Source organism: Arvicola amphibius, chromosome 4 (genome assembly GCF_903992535.2).
Source record: "Arvicola amphibius chromosome 4, mArvAmp1.2, whole genome shotgun sequence".
Classification (NCBI taxonomy): Eukaryota; Metazoa; Chordata; class Mammalia; order Rodentia; family Cricetidae; genus Arvicola; species Arvicola amphibius.
The window spans coordinates 147597094-147616178 of NC_052050.1; the positions used below are offsets into that span (position 1 = coordinate 147597094).

General features: G+C 40.8%; 1 protein-coding gene across 4 annotated transcripts; it reads left to right on the plus strand.

The window, feature by feature from the left end:
• The first annotated feature begins 1924 nt into the window (after window positions 1-1924).
• On the plus strand, window positions 1925-18243 carry Golga7 (golgin A7). Of its 4 annotated transcripts, none has more exons than XM_038327044.1 (6): window positions 1925-2218; window positions 2698-2830; window positions 8805-8957; window positions 13394-13495; window positions 14704-14766; window positions 16938-18243. In XM_038327044.1, the coding sequence occupies exons 2-5, from the start codon at window positions 2720-2722 to the stop codon at window positions 14749-14751; spliced, it is 414 nt and encodes a 137-aa protein (XP_038182972.1). In that variant the 5' UTR covers window positions 1925-2218; window positions 2698-2719; the 3' UTR covers window positions 14752-14766; window positions 16938-18243. The 4 variants fall into 4 exon arrangements, with proteins under 4 accessions (XP_038182972.1, XP_038182971.1, XP_038182970.1 ...); XM_038327043.1 differs by lacking the exon at window positions 1925-2218 and adding an exon at window positions 2424-2487; XM_038327042.1 differs by lacking the exon at window positions 1925-2218 and adding an exon at window positions 2519-2542 and having other exon boundaries at window positions 14699-14766.
• Window positions 18244-19085: the final 842 nt, after the last annotated feature.

The window sequence follows — 19085 nt, forward strand, 5'->3', positions numbered from 1 at the left end:
TGATTCAAACACAAATCTCAAAATTCAAAAACAAAAACAAACTTCTATAGTTTTAGTATGAGTTGATTCCCTGAGAAATCAATATGTAAAGATTTTGTACTCAAGGTATTGATAAGTGCTAAAGGCCCCTGTGGGAGGTTCTTGGATGACTGGAGATGTACCCTCCAAGTGGATTGTAGGACCTCACCCATTTTCATTTGCTTTCCAGGTTAAGATATATATATTCCCTTAGAATGTGCCAGCTGTGTCAGAGGGCTAAACCAAAGAAGCCACCCCATCTTGGAGTTGAGCTTCCAGATTTAGGACTAAAATAAGCCTCTCTTTACTGCATACGCCTGTGCCACATACTTCAGTACACTGACGGACTACTGCCTACTATACAAACATGCGCCAGACAATGGAACACTCACATCGCCACAGAGGGACTATGACAGCTAAGTAAGTACACGTCAAGACACTCAAAATCATTTTGTATGGAAAAATGAAAATTAAAAGCACAACTTCTGACAAGACGTAGAGCAACGGGAAACCTCAGACATGACTGGTAAAACTGGAACACAGTTGAGAAGTTTCACGAAAAGTTAACCCTATACTCACCACAACCTAGCCACCTACTCATGAACTGAAGAGAAATATGTGTGTTTGTAGGTCATGAGACTAGAAGGGAGAGCTTTAAAGAGGAGGAAGAGATCTTAAGGGAGGTGTATTCATGTTTTCTGGGCGAGTGCAGAAGCCAGGGTAATAAAGACAGCAGAAAAACTGACTAATGCCCTCTCAGATAAATCTGAGAGTTTCCCAGTTACAGCATCAATTGATTTAACTGAAGTGTTTTGCAAACCAAATCAAGGAACAATGGGGGGGAAAGTATTTTAATTCTGCCAAGGACTTTTTGTTATTTTGGGTGGTCGTTAAGTGCAGAAAATACATTAGACACTAAAAGTGTAAGATTAATTGTGAAGCTCTACAGCTTCTGTTCTGTTCTCCCTGTATAAAGTGCATTGAATTGTACAGAAAATGAATCTGGTTAATTTTGCTGTGTGATCTTCTTTATTTATTTCCAAGCTTTTTAAAAATAACGTTTATAAATTTAAAAAGAAATGCCTTTACTGTACTGATAGAAATAAAAACTAAATGTTAACCCCTTTAAAAAATACACCATACAAAGACGTGTAGGTTAATGTCTATAGCAGCTTTATTTGCATTACTCCAAAATTGAGAGTTTCCAAACATCTATAAATAAGTGAATAAACAAACTGGGAAAGTCAAAGAAAGGGAATCATGCACACAGCAGAGGAATCTCAACATAATCTCTACAGTAAGAGCCAGACCAAAACTATGATTCAATTTATGTAACCGTCAAAGAAATGCAGACTCATTTCTAGTCACAGAAAGGTCAGGGTCTGGGCACAGGGGTCTGGTGAGTGGCAGAAAGGGAGGATTATTAAGAATAAGGAACTTCTTAGAGGTGGTGTTTACATCTTGATTGTGCTGACGGTTTAAGGGTGCAAATTGTGTCCATTTTAAGTGAATTGATTATTTACATCCTTTTTAGGGACAACGCTAGTCATTTTTGAGACAAGGTCTCACTAAGTCTCCCTGGTTGGCCAGGAACTTTCTACGTAAACTAGGGTGGCCTTCAACTCAGAGACCCAACCAGCCTCTGCAACCCGCCGCCTGGTGCTGGGATTAAAGGTACTGTGCCACCGTGCTATTGCTATTTTAAAAACACAGTAAGAGACAACTACCAGGCAAAGTTTCATTAGAATTATAGAGGTGGAGGAGGAAGAGAAAGAGAAAGGAAGGAGGGAGAGAGGGAGGGAGGAAGGAAGGAAGGAAGGAAGGAAGGAAGGAAGGAAGGAAGGAAGGAAGGAAGGAAAAAAAAACACCAGAAAGGTCCAGTCTGGTCGCCTAAACGGGCGTAGCTGTGTAAGCAGGTCTCTGGGATGAAGAGCCAACACCTCAAGGAAAAGCTGGAGGGATGAGGGAGAATGCAGTCCAGAAAGATTGTCCTCCTCCCTTGCGCTGAGGAGTTGTAAACATAGGTGAACAGTTCGTGTCTAAGGGGTTTGGAGTCATGGCCGTTCTTGTTGTGGTTTTGGTTTGCAGGCAGTGATGCAGCACAAATGAAGGCTGGCACAAATAGTCAAGAAGAAAAACACTTCCGTGACCAGAAACTGCCTCACCATAACTAACAGGGAATCCTGCGTCTCAAACCCCGGTATCTTTCCTCCGAACTCCGGGATACACGGATCAAAAGCTCCACTCTCTTCCGCCCGGAAGGGATTCCACCGCCTACAGAATGAGAACCCTTTGCCAGCCACGGCGCACCTCGCTGCACTGCGCAGCCGCGGGCAGGTCGCTTTACGGCCGGAGGGGCAAGGCGTAAAAGTGTGGCGTAGAATAAGTTTAGGAGAGGCCAGACTTTTGCGACAGGACGTAAGTGACGGCGAAGGCAGTGCGACAGCTGCCGGAGGGCCGAGGAGGCGGGTTTGTGTTTCCAGGGCCGAACCAGGATGAGGGGGGGCGCGGGTCCTGGGCTAGGGTAGCTGGAGGCCCTCAACCACAGCCATGAGTGAAGGGGGACGGCGAGGGGGAGGCCTTGGGCATTCTGGGGCGGTGGGTGGCCCCGAAGGGCTGGCGGGCCGGAGAGCCGGCTTCAGGCCGGCGATCTGACCCGTGTCTTCCCCGAACTCGCAGAGCGGCGGGTCCTGTCCTCGCCATGAGGCCGCAGCAGGCGCCGGTGTCCGGGAAGGTGTTCATCCAACGAGACTACAGCAGCGGCACACGCTGCCAGTTCCAGACCAAGTTCCCCGCGGAGCTGGAGAACAGGGTACGCGCGCAGCCTGGCTCCCTGCACCTGCCCTGGGGAGGGAGAGTCCCTGGAGCGGGAGGGAATGTGGGTCCACCATCCCACCCGCTGTCTCCTGGTTCTGGTGAGCGGCAGACCTCTAGGTTCATGGCAAAAGATGTAGAAGGCAAGGTTTAGTATCTGGAGAGGGACTTCTAAGGCCAATGCTCAGAGTACAGGGATCTTACAGAACTTTAAAACGCACACTGCCCTCAGTCTACCCAGGAGTGTCCTTAACAGGACACACACACACACACACAGTTATTGACAACTTCATGATGCTCTACCCAGGGGTGTCTTTAACTTGATACTACACGCACGGTGCGCGCGCGCGCGCGCGCACACACACACACACACACACACACACACACGGTTATTGACACCTTCATGATGCTCTACCCAGGGGTGTCTTTAACTTGATACTACACGTACGGTGTGCGCGCGTACACACACACACACACACACACACACACACACACACACACACGGTTATTGACACCTTGATGAGGCGCTAATTCCTGGAACTCCAGGCTGCCTCGTACAGCCCGTGGTGACCTATACCCTACCGCCTTTCCACGCAAAAGGAAACGTCATCATTCTCATGACTGATGCTTATGGTCACTGTGCTGATGATCATCCTGTTCAGCCGAAAGGGTTTATTAGCGATGTGCCTGGTAGGCCGGACAGGCCCTCTTGGAACCTGAAAAACGTCCCTGGGCCCGGGCAGGAACGACTGAGGAACTAGTAGTGAACTCTTCACTCCCAGACGCAATCCCTGGGAGCTTCCTGTTCGCCTGGCATATCAAAACTGTCATCAGGTATAGGGCCTTTGGGTAACCTTATAAACAAAGATGGATTTGTTCACCGTTCCTTCAGATTTAGCGCCACCAAAAATCTATCCTGCTTCAAAAGTTAGTGCTGTGGGCATGTGTGTGCCTGTGCCTACCCAGTGTGATTCTTTTGTTCGTCAGCCATGTTACTCACCTTTCGTTTCCCGTTCAGAAGTCAGTTTCTGAAAACTGAGCTAGAAGGGTGAGGAACTTAGAGATGATTAAGCGTGGTGTGGGTGTGGGGCTAAGAAATGCCGGTTGTGGACTAGGTGGGCGGAGAGGAGTGTGTACTAGAGAAATGTGCCCCAGCCATTTAAATCAGTTTGTCGGGTTGTAGGCAGAGAGTGTAGCTCGGTGCTAGAGCCTGTCCTTAGCAGGTTGAGGGCCCAGGGTTCTGTCCCCAACACTAAATAGTTAGGCTTGTAGTCCCAGCCGCTAGGGAAGTTAAGGCGGGAAGGTGACAAGCTTAAAGCCAGCCTGGGCAGCTTGAAGATACCCTACTCCAAAATAGCTTGAAAAGAGGGGACTCCTGATGGCATAATTCAGTGGTAGAACACTTATCTAGCATGTGTGAGCCTCTGCTTTCAGTCCCCAGCACTGACTATTAGTGTTGGAAATTGTTGATTAGTTATCTTCTCCTTAAGTGTAATTTATAACCATAGGCAAGTTAGTGGCCCAGTTGCCTTTTCTTTTTTAACATCTTCAAACTAAAGATCAAACAAGGTTTGAAAAGATAACTGTATAAACAGAGTATGGCCACGAACACCTGGGTGTCAGAGGCAGGATTTTGAGTTATAGACCAGTATGGTCTGCATAACATGACTCGGTCTCAGAGAGAGTGAAGGTAGTGTGATTTCGAATTACTTGTTTGTGAAATGCCATTTAAATGCCTTTGTTTGCTGGTTTAATGGTCAAACTTCTCTCTTTATTGAGCCAGATACATATATGCAAAATCAGGCATTAGCCTTTGGGTATGGTAGAATCGTTCTTTGATCATCTTAAATTTAAATAATAAGCTGTAGTCACATTACCCCACATTATTACAGGAAATTGATGTTGCTAAATTCTGGCACCCAAAAATGGTACTTTGACTTGATAAACCCGAGAATTGCTTGTGGTACTGAGCACTATATGGAATGTGCTTTTGACTTTTTTAGTGTGTGAGTTAAACCTTAGTTTATATCTTAAACTATTTGGAAAAGCTTTATGTGTATCTGTTGATTATAAGTTTAAGTTTTCCTTGCTTTGTGTGATGGGAAAGGTTTATTTCTTTACTAACTTAGAAATACTGCTGATTGCTCTGCCAGGAGGCCCGTTTCATTCTGTGGGAGTATCACACTTGACAGCTTAACAGAGAAAGAAACTAATACACAAGTGCCTTACATTACATAAGTTAAAACAAAACAAACAAACAACTGCATGCATGTTGTTTGAGCGTGCTGATGCATGTGTCAGTTAACAAGAGTCCCCTGAGTGGGAGAATGGCATGTTTGACACTTCCATCCTTAGGTCCTGCCTGGGAGAATGTGGTTCCTTGACACCGACGTCCTTAGACGCCTCGGTAGTTCTTCAAAGGAAGCTTTGTTGTCATTCTAGCCAAAATGCAAATGTTGTAGTCACCCTTGGTCTTCGGATAGAAAAGAATTCAAATGAACTGTAGTAGAGACAAACTGTACTTGATCTGGTCAGCAGAATTAGCCTTGACTCTTCAGCCTTCAGCGGTATGCATTTCAATAAGAACAAAACTTCTGAGAAAATAACCCCTATTTCCATCCTGAATGGTGTTTATCAAGCCATATTTTTGTATTTGGTTCCAATTTTCAATATAGTTTCTAAATCAGTATCCAAAGATGTTGGGAGAACTAATGACTCTTTTAATGTGCTTAGACATAACAGATTTTAAGAACTCCTGAGTTCGCTCTTTGGAGCTAAAGTGCAGTTGTGTGTCACTTCACAACATTGAAATACATCACTAAGGCAGGTTTGTTGCGCTAACCATATACTTACACCAACATTAGGTGTAAGAAAGGAGGAATGCAGTCGAAAAGAACGCTGAAAATGGTAGCACAGCCTGTGTGTAGATCATGGCATAAGCACTTTAATCTGTTGTTGCTGCTGCCATATTTATAAGTAGGAGTGCAATCCAGAACGCTGAAAGCGATAGCATAGATTATATGTAGTAGATCAGTACCATTATCACCTGCTGCCATTGCTAAGTACTGGTTGCATGTGCTTTTCTAGGCTAGAAGCTTAGGTTCATTTGTACTGATATTACAAGTGGTGAAGGATGCATTGAGCTGCTGTTTACCATGCTACTAGGCAGTAGGCATTTTCAGCTCCATTATAATCTTGTGAGGCCACTATTTTTATGTGCTCCATGAGCCCAAAACATTATGAAGCCCATAATGGCTAATGCTGTTTACCCTGACTGCTCCCGTCTGTGCCCCCATCCATCACACTCTTTTATATTAACTTTTTAAAATTGTGTGTGCTGTGTACGTACAGGAATTAAGGTTGGAGCCCAGAACTTCATATGTGTTAAGTAAATGCTTGACCACTGAAAACTCAAAATTTTCTTCTCATATGCTTTTAAAACAACTTTATTCCTTTTTGTTTTCTTAGCTTTAAAATGAATCCCTGACTTCAGATTTTGTTTATTAAACTGGCCAATGGTTCGCCTCCATTTTGCAAACCATGGTACTCTCAGAATAATAATTAGTATTCCTAGTCCAAGAGGCAGTTGTAATATGGAAGAAATAATGTAATCTTGGGTTGGATTTCATTGTTTTGAATCACTGTATGTAAAGAAATGCAAACAATTTAAACGAATTGATCAGATCATAAGACTTGGATAAATAAAGTAACAACAAAACTGGGACTGTTAAGTGGTCGCTGGCTACCGAAAGGGTTAATTTAGGCTAATCCCTGAACTGCCCTGATGGGAGTTCAGTGCACAAGCACACGGCTTAGGTCTGCAGTGACCAGTCTTTTATATTTTTGGTGGTGGGTGTGTTTCAGGACAGTGTATTTCTCACTGTGTGGCTCTGGCTGTAGTGGAGTCCACTATGGAGACCAAGCTGGCCTTAAACTCAGAGAGATCTGCTTGCCTCTGCCTCGCAAAAGCTGGGATTAAATGTGTGTGCCACTATGCCTAGCTGCCTCTCTCTCAAAATTTTTGTTCACCTAGCCCTTGTCATAAAAACTAAGGACAACTGTCTCTGACCTAAGAAACTTTAAAAGCTCAAAGACTAGATCATAAAATATTATCTACTTTCAAAATTATTTTTCTGGACTAAATATGTGGCTTGGTAGTAGAGTGCTTGCCCAGAGTATTTGAGGTCCTGGGTCAGAATGATAGTCACCAGTGAAATACTTTATATACGAATGGGCATTAAAATTTCTAGGAGAAACTTTAGAAAGTTGAAGTATACGAAACTGTGTTAGAAGAAAATAAAACAAATTACTAGGGCTGGAGAGTCAACTCAGTTTTTAGAGTAGTTGCCTCACGTGCAGGAAGCCCTGGGTTCTGTCCCTGTTCCAAATAAAATTAGGTGGGATAGTTTGTGCCTTAATCCTAGCAAGATGGAGAAGATACAAGGATCAGGACATGAAAGTCATCTTGTCTTTAGCTACATAGTGAGTTTGAAGTCTGTAATACTTGAGACCCTATCTCAACCAGAGTGAGAAATGGGATGGCAGTAGCAGTACTGCATCTGCTCTGCCACTTACCGACCCAAGCATGATCTGAGAAATGGGTCCTCTGAGCATCATAAGTTGCATATATGCCATGGAACTAGTGATACAATCTTCTGGGACATATACAGCCTGTCCTTAACTAAAATGTCACTGGGAAACAAATGACAAATGTATTAGTGTGAACATGGGATAATAATGTCACTAAGTAAAGTGGCACTTTGTATCAATAAAGCCAGGTTAGAAATGGCTTTATTGTAAAGCATTGTGTCAGTTTGAGAATTTTACCCTTCTCATAGTATGGGGATCTAGTAACAAAATAATTGCTTCAAAAGGAGAATCTGAGAAAACAACATAAAACTTAACATTTGCTCACTCTACTTAAAATACTCTCGCCGTTTTCCTAGTAAATTCAGTATTCAGATGCTTGTTTTAAGATTGCATACTCTCAATTGGTAATGGTGGTGCACACCTTAAACCCCAGCATTTGGAAGGGCAAGGCAGGAAAATCACAAGTAAGAGGCCATCCTGGGCTACAGAGTAAGACTCTGTTTTGAAAAAAAATAAAAATAAATATTCTTTCAAGATAAAAGGAACTTCTTAGGTGCCCCTACAATTAAGGGTGTGTGTATCTAAAGACTGGTCATAGCATTATAGGTGCTCAAAATACAAATATATATGACTAGAGATAGTATCATTAGAATTTCAGTATAGGGAAGTAGCATTTTGAACCGTCAAGATTCCTAGTATCCCATAGGATGGATAGTAAACCCAAGCAGTTATATTAGGAACATGGATCCAGATTTAACCACATAAAAAGACAGTCACCTCATCTTTTGTGGTTTGGTTTTTAGATAAGTTCTTATGAGCCCAGGCTGATCTCAGCATTCATTATATCGCTAATGTCTTAGTTACTGTTCTCTGCTGTGAAGAGACATCATGACGAAGTTATATACAACTTATAAAAGAAAGTATTGAATTGGGGGCTTGCTTACAGTTTCAGAGGGGAGTAGACTCCATAGCCATCATGGTGTCGGGCGTGGCACAGGAGCCAAAGCTGAGATCTCACATCTCATTCACAAGTTGGAGACAGAAAAAAAGCTAATTAGAGTGGCAAGAGTCTTTTGAAACCTCAAAGCCCACCCCCAGTGACACAACAAAGCCACACCTTCTGATCCTTAGCAAACAGTTCCACAACTGGGGACCAAGTATTACAACATGAACCTTTGGGGGCCATTCTCATTCAAACCCCAGCCAAGACTGATCCTCCTGCCTTGGCATTCCATGTGCTGACACAATGTATGTTACCATGCCTGATCTAGTTCTTGTCTTTAAATTCAGAATATTGTCAAAACAATAAGGTGAATTTGTGGTAGCAAGCAATGACTTTACCATCTTTGTTTCTAAAACTTTAAATTCTCTCCTCCCTACAGATTGATAGACAGCAGTTTGAAGAAACAGTTCGAACTCTAAATAACCTTTATGCAGAAGCAGAGAAGCTTGGGGGCCAGTCATATCTTGAAGGCTGTTTGGCTTGTTTAACAGCATATACCATCTTCTTATGCATGGAAACTCATTATGAGAAGGTACTGTACATTTGTGTTTAGAAGCTCTCTAAAAATCATGAAAGACGATAAGTTTTTATATAGTAAAGTTGCTTTAAACTTTAGAAGCATGTTTAAAATAATTCAGATTTTGTTGTTGTTCCTAGTACACAGGAGTGAGCCCTAAGTGTTTAAAAACAGGTCAAAATGTGTATGTCTGCTTGAATTAGCAGGTCAGTGTTCAGATTCCACGTGTAAAGTCTATCTATGTCTTCATTATCTCCAGTTTTTTAAGGATATTTTTACTTTGTTTTCCAAAATTCATATTCAATCTTATCCTCCAACTTGAGTTTTTTCCTTCTATTTCAGCTGCCTACCAGAGCTAGAGTTTCTGGTGCCAACTTAAGATGCTCAGAATGCAAGTGTCCCATCTCCCCATTCTTTCAGGCGTACCCTGTCTTTTTAGCCTGTCTTTAGGTGTGAGAATTGAAGAGGGAAAGTACTCAGTTGTAAAGAACTGCAGTGTTTTCTGTTTTCCCATTTGTTAAAGCCTCATGACATTCTCTGCCGTCTTCTCTGTTGATGTCCCTCTATCTCATGCTTAGTTAGGAGACTGGTATTCTCCTAACTCATTTCTCCGTGTTCTTTGCTCTTCCAACCTGACCTTCCAGTCTTTATAAAACACAGCCTTATTTCCCCTGCCACTCCTAAGTCAGTGTTCTTCCTTCTTTGCCTGATTACAGCTGGATCAGGCAAGCTCCTGAAGCTGATGTCAGGTTGCCTTCCTAGCTGTCTCCCATACCCTTCCTTCGCTTGTTTCAACAGCCAAACTTGGTTAGTTTCCAGTCAGACGGTAGCTCTTTGGTCCTCTTCAGACAGTAGCTGTTCTTTTCATTCCCAGCTATAACCAGTCCCATTTCCCGTTCCTGTCCAATTTTTCTTAACTCTCATAATCAGATTATTTCTCTCTTGTGTCCATTTTCTGGCACTTATGATGCAATACTGTGGAACATAGGGGTATGTGTCCTCTTCAACTACAGGTATTGCCTTAACCTTTGTGTTATTTATTTTAATGCCTAAGCCATGTTTTGGCTATGTTATTCACTCCTTGAATATGTGTTAAATAAATGACCAAGTTTCCACAGTAAACTCCAAATATACCTGTAAATTCTTAAAATGTTTACAGAATGACTTCCTGTAAGGATATCCACAATACAGACCTCCTAAAAGAAGGTTGGGAATGGACAAACAAGTTAGGGAATTCACAGAAGTCCAAACTGAGAATGCTTGGATTAGGAGTAGGGCAGTTTGGGTGGAAGGAAGTGACTGATTCCAAAGGAGTTGTTGATAATAGAACCAGGGTTCAGGCAGGAGCTAACTTTGGGGGAGGATGGAAAGTTGAATTCCCTTAGATGAAAACACACTCATCCAGCGGTGCTTTTAAAGAAGTACATTTCTGCCAACAGTGAGAGAAGCACATGCTTTGGAGTGACAGTTGTAAGGAGAAACTAATAACCGGGTACTAGACAAGTCATCCTAGCTACGGGATCTTGCTGTTCTCTCAACTATAAAGTAGATCTTGGAATTAATATATTGCCTTACTTATAGTAAATGTTAAACAATTTCTTAAAGTAGGTTTTTTAAGAAAATATTTTTATGTATTTATGTGCACACATACGTGTGCCAGGGCACCTGTGGAAATCAGTAACCTCGGGTACAGGCCCTTGTCTTCCCCTATGTTCTCCTTTTCTTGTTCACTGCTGTATATTCCAGGCTAACTGGCCCTGGCCCTCAACCTCCCTGTCTCCTGCTAAGGTATGCTTGGATTTTAGATGCTTGTGCTTCTGTTTCCAGCTTCCGCCTGAGTTCTGGGATCTGAACTCAGGTCATGAGGCTTGCACAGCAAACCATGTCCTTTAGTTCTCTATGCAAAGGTGGGATTGAATCATTTAGACTCCAGGGTTTTAAACACGAAAGTTTCTTAGTCAGTGAACAGTAAACCAAATATAATGTTTACACTTTATTGTGTGGGTTGAATTTTTTTGAAATTGTCAATAATTCTTAAAACTTGCTTAAACAATTATGCACTTTGTTGCTTATAATATGCTATTTATTGATTTTTTTTCAGTGAAGATAAAAATGTTAGTGTTATTTCTCCACTGTTCCTATCTATTAGAATTAGAGAACAGTTGAGACAGCTCTCCTCGCTGTCTGCTTTGTTTACTAGCTAGAAAGCATCCCTTTTGCTGTGGACTGTAATTAGAAGGACACTTGAATATTTTCTGTGGAAAAAGAAAAAAAGATTCTGATCTCAACTCAACTCCGCCTGGTTCATGCTACCTCTCTAGCAACCTATGTGTTGAGTCACATTAACTTAGGTTGTCTATTCCTGGAGGTTTGATCATGTTCACGTTTAACTTTGTAATGTTATACGAGTTGAGGTTGTATTGAGTGTTTGGGAATAAAGTAATTTTTTAGTTATCTTGGTTTGTTCTGACATTGATTTAAAGTATAAGAACCAGTGAGATGGCTCAGGGGATAGAGGAGCTTGTGTGTAGGCCCGATGACCTGAACTTGAGCCTTGGACTTTACAGGGTAACAGCAGAGAAATGAATCCCGGTAGCTGTGCTCTTGGCCTTCACATGTGCCCTGGTCAGGCACATACTTATACACATAAAAAGTTAAATTAACTATGAATAAGATGCCATATTAATTAAGGTCTCTTGGGACAGAAATATTAGGTACAGTTTTGAATGGCTACCCATATTAACAGCTTACTGTTGCTAGGAATAAAGAATTCAAAAGCAACTTGTATTGCCTTCTCCAAAATAACGTAAGGAGATTTGGAGTTTATTTTTAGAGAGCGAGAGAGATACACAGAAATGGTACTAAAGATTAAACAGAAACTTTGTCCAACAAATTATGCTTGAATCAAATTAAAAAATGCTATTTCCTTGCTAGTAATCTGTGCCCAAGGAGGAAAGCAGTTCCGAGGGATCCATTCTTAAGAGCCGTCCATGCACACAGTTGTGTTCCCTCTCATGGTGATTAATGGACTGGGGCAAAGGGAGCGTTGGAAAAGCGATTGAGAGTCCTGAGTTGGCCTCATTTATGGACTGTTCCTTCCACTCCGTAATTTAGAATGATTGACAGACTGTGAAGATAGTGCCTGTAGGGTTTGTTCATCATGACCAAGCAGAGCTCACCATCTTCAGATACACACGTTGCTGCAGCTAGTTAGGTTTAAAAAGTTATTTTTAGAAATAATGTTTTAAATTTACTAAATAAAGAACCATGTAGATTGCTCTTTCAGTAGCTATCCATACCGTTTTTAAAAAGGGAATAAACCTGAGATTATATTACTCCCAAAGATAGAATCTAAATAGTATGTGTATGTATATGTGTGTGTATATATATGTAATGTTATATGTAATATGTGTATTAGTATTTATATTTTCCTTCAATAAGAAAACTGTTCAAACCATAATAGGGCTTCATAGTTTAAGTTAGTTTATACTAAATAAAATAGCTCAATTGTAACATCTACCTCCTTTATTCCTTTTCCTGGTACAGCTGTGCACTTAGTCAATGCTTGACATCTAGTGCTGTTTTGTTTTCATGCATTGCTTTTCCTCTTTATATTGTGATCAAGGTTGTAGCCTCATCATTTGCTCAAAGTATAAATCTAAGGAAGTGCAGGGTAACTTAAAGACTAAATCACGGTTCCTTCGAATGCTAAAGCCAGAAAGGGGCTCTGACGACTTTGAGCCTGAAGTAAAGCCTGTAGCTCCTTGACTTTAGGTAAAGCCATATTTTCTCACTCTCTTAGAATTGCTGTTTCTCAAAGTTACTTTGTGTTCTGTCTGGGTTTTGTCTACATTTGTTTTGACTTTTACAAGCTTAATACTAAATTTATAATTTGAAGTTCCTGTCTAGGAAACGATCAAGCTACAGAGTATCAATGTATGCAAACATAGGAATGATTCAAGACACCTGTGATCAGAAGCCCTGCAAGCATTCACATCTGTGTGCTTTACAAAGGAAATAAACCTCCCAGGAGCGTGACAGAGCTCCCTTTGTTATTGGCCAATCATTGCTTTAAATGGCTGAAAACACACAAGAGGGAGAAAAGTAGTTCTTAAGCAGGAAGTTCTTAAGCAGCAAGAGCAGAGCGATCCTTCATATTAGAAGAGGTCATAGTACCGGGTGACACTTTGTGTGTGTATAAACGACTTCTGTGTGCCCAGGACGGAGGTGAGCGGTTAGGGGTTGATTCTCACTGTATGTCTGTATATTTGCCTTGCAACTGGGAGTCCAGAACTCTGCACACACTGTGTCTTGTGTGCAGCCGACAAGAGCTCTGCCTTGTAAATCATATGACTTGCATTGAAAACCAGCTCACTGTCTGAATATTCTGATATCTAGACAACACTTCAAATGAAATCTATAAAAAAAGCTGTGGTGTTTCCTTTTGGCAGGTCCTGAAGAAAGTCTCCAAATACATTCAGGAACAGAATGAGAAGATATATGCTCCCCAAGGCCTCCTCCTGACAGACCCCATTGAGAGAGGACTCCGAGTTGTATCTTTTTAGTCCAGATCAGAAGGTCCAAATATCTATAAAAAGAACATTGTGATGGTACTGTTTGTCCTTGGCCAGAGAGAATTTAGCTCCTACCCTTTCTTATATGTGTATTCAGAATTTTCATGTGAATTATATATCATAAGCATCCCTTCGCCAACATGTTTTCTTACTTAAAACACACCCCTGAACTCTGCATTGTACCAGTCTTTGGATTGTCTAGTATTCTGTTACCATCTCTCTTGGTTCTGAGGGCATCTTAGGTAAAAGTATGCTTGTGAGAATGATGTATCTCAGCCGCAGAGACTGAGCCTGAAGCCCCTCTGAAATGTGTGCTGAGATTTGTCATCCAAATGAGCTGCAGTCCACAGGTTCATCTGACTAGTTGAAGTCTGTTACAGCTGCCAGATGTGTAACTCTGTCACCTCTGACATACTGTCTGTGTTTCTAGAGGCACTGGACCTTGAGAAATCACTAAGTAGATTTGGTAAATAAAATTGCAAAACCTCATTTACTTGATGAAGTAATGGCTAAATAATTTTTAACTTAGTCACATTATCCTAGGCTGTTCAGCTGATACAGTGTTTTATTTTACTCTGTAGCAATGGTTCTTTTAGGGGTCATGAAACCTCTCCCAAGAAAATGCTTTCATATAATTTCAGGGCATTTTTGAGCCCCTAAATGCCTATGAATTCTTAGCTATGAATCTAGATTATACATATACATACATACATATATACATGTGTGTGTGTGTGTGTGTATATTCATATATATTCATTCCAGAGACTGGAGAAATGGCTTGGCTGCTCTTGCAGAAGACTCAAGTTTGATTTCCAGCACCCTTGTGGTGACTCACATCCATAGCTCCGTTCCAGGGGATCACACACCCGCTTCTGAACTTCATGATAGGTGCTGCACACACTTTGTGTGTGTACATACATGCAGGCAGAACATAAATATAAATAAATGTAAAAAAAACTTCATAGATTCTTTTTAAAACTAGAGTTTTAGAAGTAACTACTCAAATCATAGCAGATAATAAACACTTTGCAAAGCAGAAAAAGCATGTTTAATGAAGGAGGAAGACATTTTAATAATTCAAACATAAGCAAAACAATGCAAAAATCAAACTGCACACCATCTTGCTGTAGTCTGTCTGCTTCATGTGTTACAGTTTAGTGTGTTTTCTTAACGGCCATGCTGTTCAGATTGAAATCACCATCTATGAAGACAGAGGTGTGAGCAGTGGAAGATAAACCATTGAATTAAAGGTGACTATGAAATCACGTGGTCTATATACAGTGTTAAGATTTTTAATTATGCATGACTTTCCCCCCTGCTTGGTAAACAGCAGACTAAATCAAGTAGGGTATTCTACTCGTTGTATAAGCTTCAGCTAATCACGGGTTCACTTTGTATTTTAAATGTGTATGTAACCCAAATTTACTTGATTATACAGTTTAATTTTTGTTTTCCCCCTCTGTTATCTTAAGACTGGTTGTTATTGTGATATTTAGAGAGGTGTTTCTTTGGCTTGTTTAATGCTTGAGCTGTCCTAGCCTCATAAATGTTGGGTATTATACATATGAATCAGCTCAGAGATTTTTCTGCCTATATGCCTTAGCTTTAAGGAGGCCCAGGGACATTTCATGGCGGGGGAATCATGGCTTCAGAGCATTTTGGAAGAAACTTTACCTGGAGGGCACAACATAAATTTCATTCCTTAAAATTCTCGTATATCCGGGTGCTACCCTTTAATAAATAGGAACAAATTAGTTACGGTAATAGAAACCTGTAGTCAGATGTTGTTGAGCCTGCCCCTGTATTTGTCCAGCTCTCTAAAGGATAGAATGCTACTTGACTGTCCCTCCATTTCAGTTACAGTTCTGCTGAGCTTCGCAGGTGTCTGCTCCTGATTAACAGGCAGCATAACACAGAACATCTAGGTCAGCAAAACTAGCAGGTGCCATTTGTGGGCTCCTCCTCTGCTGGGTATTGTGTTAACAGCCCTTCTGAATCTCACAAGTCTCCATTTCAGAGGAGCGAACTGAGATCAATAGACTAGCAATCAAGATAACATAGCTAACAAGTGTTGGATGAGTTCAAGGCTGATTCACCACAAAGGCCCATTCTAGGCCATGCTTCGTCTCAAGGTTTACAGCAACAGAAACATACAGAAAGGACAGATCATGGGTTCTTAATGCCCTTTCTTCTTTTCAGTAGCTTTTTTAAAAATCCATTTTTCTCCTGTTCATTTACTGAATCCTATAAATCACTCAACATTCCAAAACTGTGGTCTTTTAGCTATAGTTAATGTATCACCTAAAGTTTTGAAAGCCAGAGGTCTAAATAATGACTGCCATATGTTTTATTTCTTTTAAAGGCTTTGTTTTGAGCACAGCATTACTTGCCCGTACATTTTCTCATGTACAGTTTCCAATCTGATATTTCTCAGCTGAACCACCAGGCACTCTCTGTGGTTTTGTTATATGCTGTTGGAGTGCGTTTATCAATCGCAGCTGCATTGACTTTGCACAGCCCATGTGTCACGGCTCATCTCATAGCTGTTACTGCTTTAAGGATGTTTTTCTGAGGTGGTGTAAAGTTGTGAGCAGTTATACCCCAGAGCCTAATGTATCAATATTAAGACAACAGTGACATTTTGAAATGGGAAAGATTTGCATTAGGATTTTCTAGATAGTTTCGTGGATGCAAATATTTTTGTTCAATACAGTGTAGTTTTCAGAGCTTTGTGTTTCTTAATTCCAGGATCCAGTGTGGCATAGGATGTTAGAGAAGGACATTAAACCGTAAGGATGGCTTACTTAGTTTGACTGTTTCTCTTAAAGTCTACAGAGTGTTGTCTAAATTAATAGTATAACATAAAATCACAAACCATGGGAATGCCTTTACTTTTAATAAGCTCTTTAAGCAAAAAATATTTTGCCTTTCAGTTTTCTAATATCTTATTATCTATATTAGATGCATATGTTTTCTAGAGGATTGAAATTGTCTATATTATATAAAGGATGAAATAGGGGCTAGAGAGATGGCTCAGTGGTTAAGAGAGCTGGCTGCGCTTTCAGAGGCCCTGGGTCCAATCATCAGCGCCCCCCTGGCTATAACTGTAACTCTAGTTCAAAGAACCTGACACCCTCACCTGGCCTCCCCGGCAATGCACACAGGTGGTCCACAGACACATGTAGGCAATACACATTTAAAAAAAAGGTTAAAAATAGATGAAATATAATTGCCAGCACAATGAATTAGTGAGTGATAAAGTAACTGACCTTTGCTAGCACTTACGTGACAGCACATTCTAAGTGATTAATTGTCACAGCTCGCTAAGCAGTTGGGTGTTAGCAAGCTTATGTCATTTATAAGAGGTGGTTTCAAGGCTATTTTTAGCATTCCTTTCTAAAATACTTTTTACCTCCTGCAGATCCCGCCTCCAGCTGGAACCTTCGTCTGTCCACTGGCCGATGGCAGAGTGTCCCTACCTCCTCTCCAGAGCGTTATTCTCTTGTATCTGCTGCCAGAGCCACGGTGCCACACCTGGAGTGACCTCTTGTCACTCAGCATCCACTTCGTGTCTCCCAATTGTGTAGGACTCTGTAATCTTTTGATTCGTTTCAAGAAAATACAAGGAAGCATTTCACTTTTTAAAATTCAAAGCCATTTAAATAATAAGCAGTTGGTCAGCCCAAGACAAAGTCTTTTTCTTACCTGACACCAGTATCATTGGTTCTGTTCATTCCCTGGACCAGTTTCCTAGGTGACTTTATAATTCAACAAGTCATGACTTAGCACAGTTACTCCCCCACATTAGTGACAGGCTTTGAGGGTGTGTCACACATGTGCTTTGGCTGATGCACCACCCAGATCTCCAAAAGCTGCAGGTCTTGACGTGATTCCGATCTTAAGATTGATTTCTGCTGTTCAATTTCAGAAACTGAAGCTCCCTGAGAGAATAATATATGTTATTTGTTTTAGTATTGCAGTTATTATTAAAGCAGTATTTAATGCAATTCAGGTTATTTCTTTGAAAGCATTTATGTTCGTGTGCATTACCTCGAAATGTCGGGAAGATGTTGTGTGTGTTGCTTGTTCATTACACAAATCAGTAAGCACAATAAGTAGATGCTCAACCATCAGATATGCCTGTCCCTGCTCTGCCCCAAGTGTGTAACAAGCAAGTGACATTTAACTCTAGTTTTGTTACAGATATAACTTAGGAGAAAAGTTGATAGGAATTATGCTGTATGTTGCTAATTTGTAACCTACTCATAAACTCTGATTCATAGCCTCCACATACAGTATTCAGGGCACAGAAATCTTTTCATTGACTCGAGTAAGTTTTGGCTTCCACATTAAACTTGCAAGTTCAAGTCAATTTTTCCAGCTCTTCTTTATCTCTATACTCTTAGTATTGGAATTTATGTCCTTTCTTTTAGGATTTGAGAGCACTGTATTTGGGAGAAAGTTAAGAAAGCTAAGAAATGAATGAAGCAGTTAAAAGTTTAACTTTTAGAGATACTGTAGGTGCTAATACTGGATTTAATCTTTCAGATTTAATTTGTTTTCTGGGCCTTGTGGTTATTCAGTAATCCCAATAGATCTGTGTATTAATTTAATTGTATAAACCTTATTTGTTCCTTTAAAGCCTATACTAGTCTGTCTGCCTTTTAAACTTGTTGCAATAACTTTGCTGAAATATTAACACATTAGTAAAACTTTTCTTAAATAAACAGTGTTGTAGTTGTGATTTGATAAAGGAAAATGGGTGTGGCATTGTATATGGAAGACAGTGCTGGAATAACTGATACAGTACATCTAAGTGTTTTTAATATCTTATTTGTGTGTAAGGATGTGTTCTATGTGGGTGCGCTCGTGCCGTAGCATGCATGTGTGTAAGGATGTGTTCTATGTGGGTGCGCTCGTGCCGTAGCATGCATGTGGAGGTCAGAGTCACTTCTCTCCTTCCACCATGTGGACCCCAGGTACCAAACACACTTCATCAAGGTTGGTAGCTAGAGACTTTCTGCTGAGCCATCTTACACACCCTCACTTAGTATAAATAGATAGTTTTCATTAGAAAAGCATTGTCAGAATTACTGTAATATCTTGGATCATCTGATGACTTTTTAAAAAATATGGAAGATTTGTAGAGAATACAGAATAGGACTGATGAGCCGGCTAGTGGGTAAGCACACTGCCCCGAGCCTGACCAGCTCAGTCTCCTCGGCCCACTGGATGCAAGAAGAGAACCAAATCCACAAGCTGGGATTTGACCTCTACATGCATACTAGGCAGGTACAGGCACACAAATTTTTAAAAGGATACAAAATACAGTCTATTCTGACATTTTACTGTGAGCTTATTTTCTTACAGGAAAATTTTGCCATCTTTCTATTGAAATGAGGAGACAGCAATAGATGTAGCCATACACTTTCCAATGCACAAAACTTGAAAATATAAAGATAGCAAATACCTAATTCACACCATGTTTGCCCTTAGCAAGATGGCGTGTCTAGACTGCCCAGTTTCTGGGATACTTCAGGGTATGTATAGCTTGCTTCAAGATAAGATG

Coding starts and splice junctions, on each gene's coding strand:
- Golga7 (XM_038327044.1), top strand. CDS start 2,720: ATGAGGCCGCAGCAGGCGCCGGTGTCCGGGAAGGTGTTCATCCAACGA. Junction 2,831..8,804: donor CCGCGGAGCTGGAGAACAGG/GTACGCGCGCAG, acceptor TCCTCCCTACAG/ATTGATAGACAGCAGTTTGA. Junction 13,496..14,703: donor TTGAGAGAGGACTCCGAGTT/GTATCTTTTTAG, acceptor CATGCTGTTCAG/ATTGAAATCACCATCTATGA.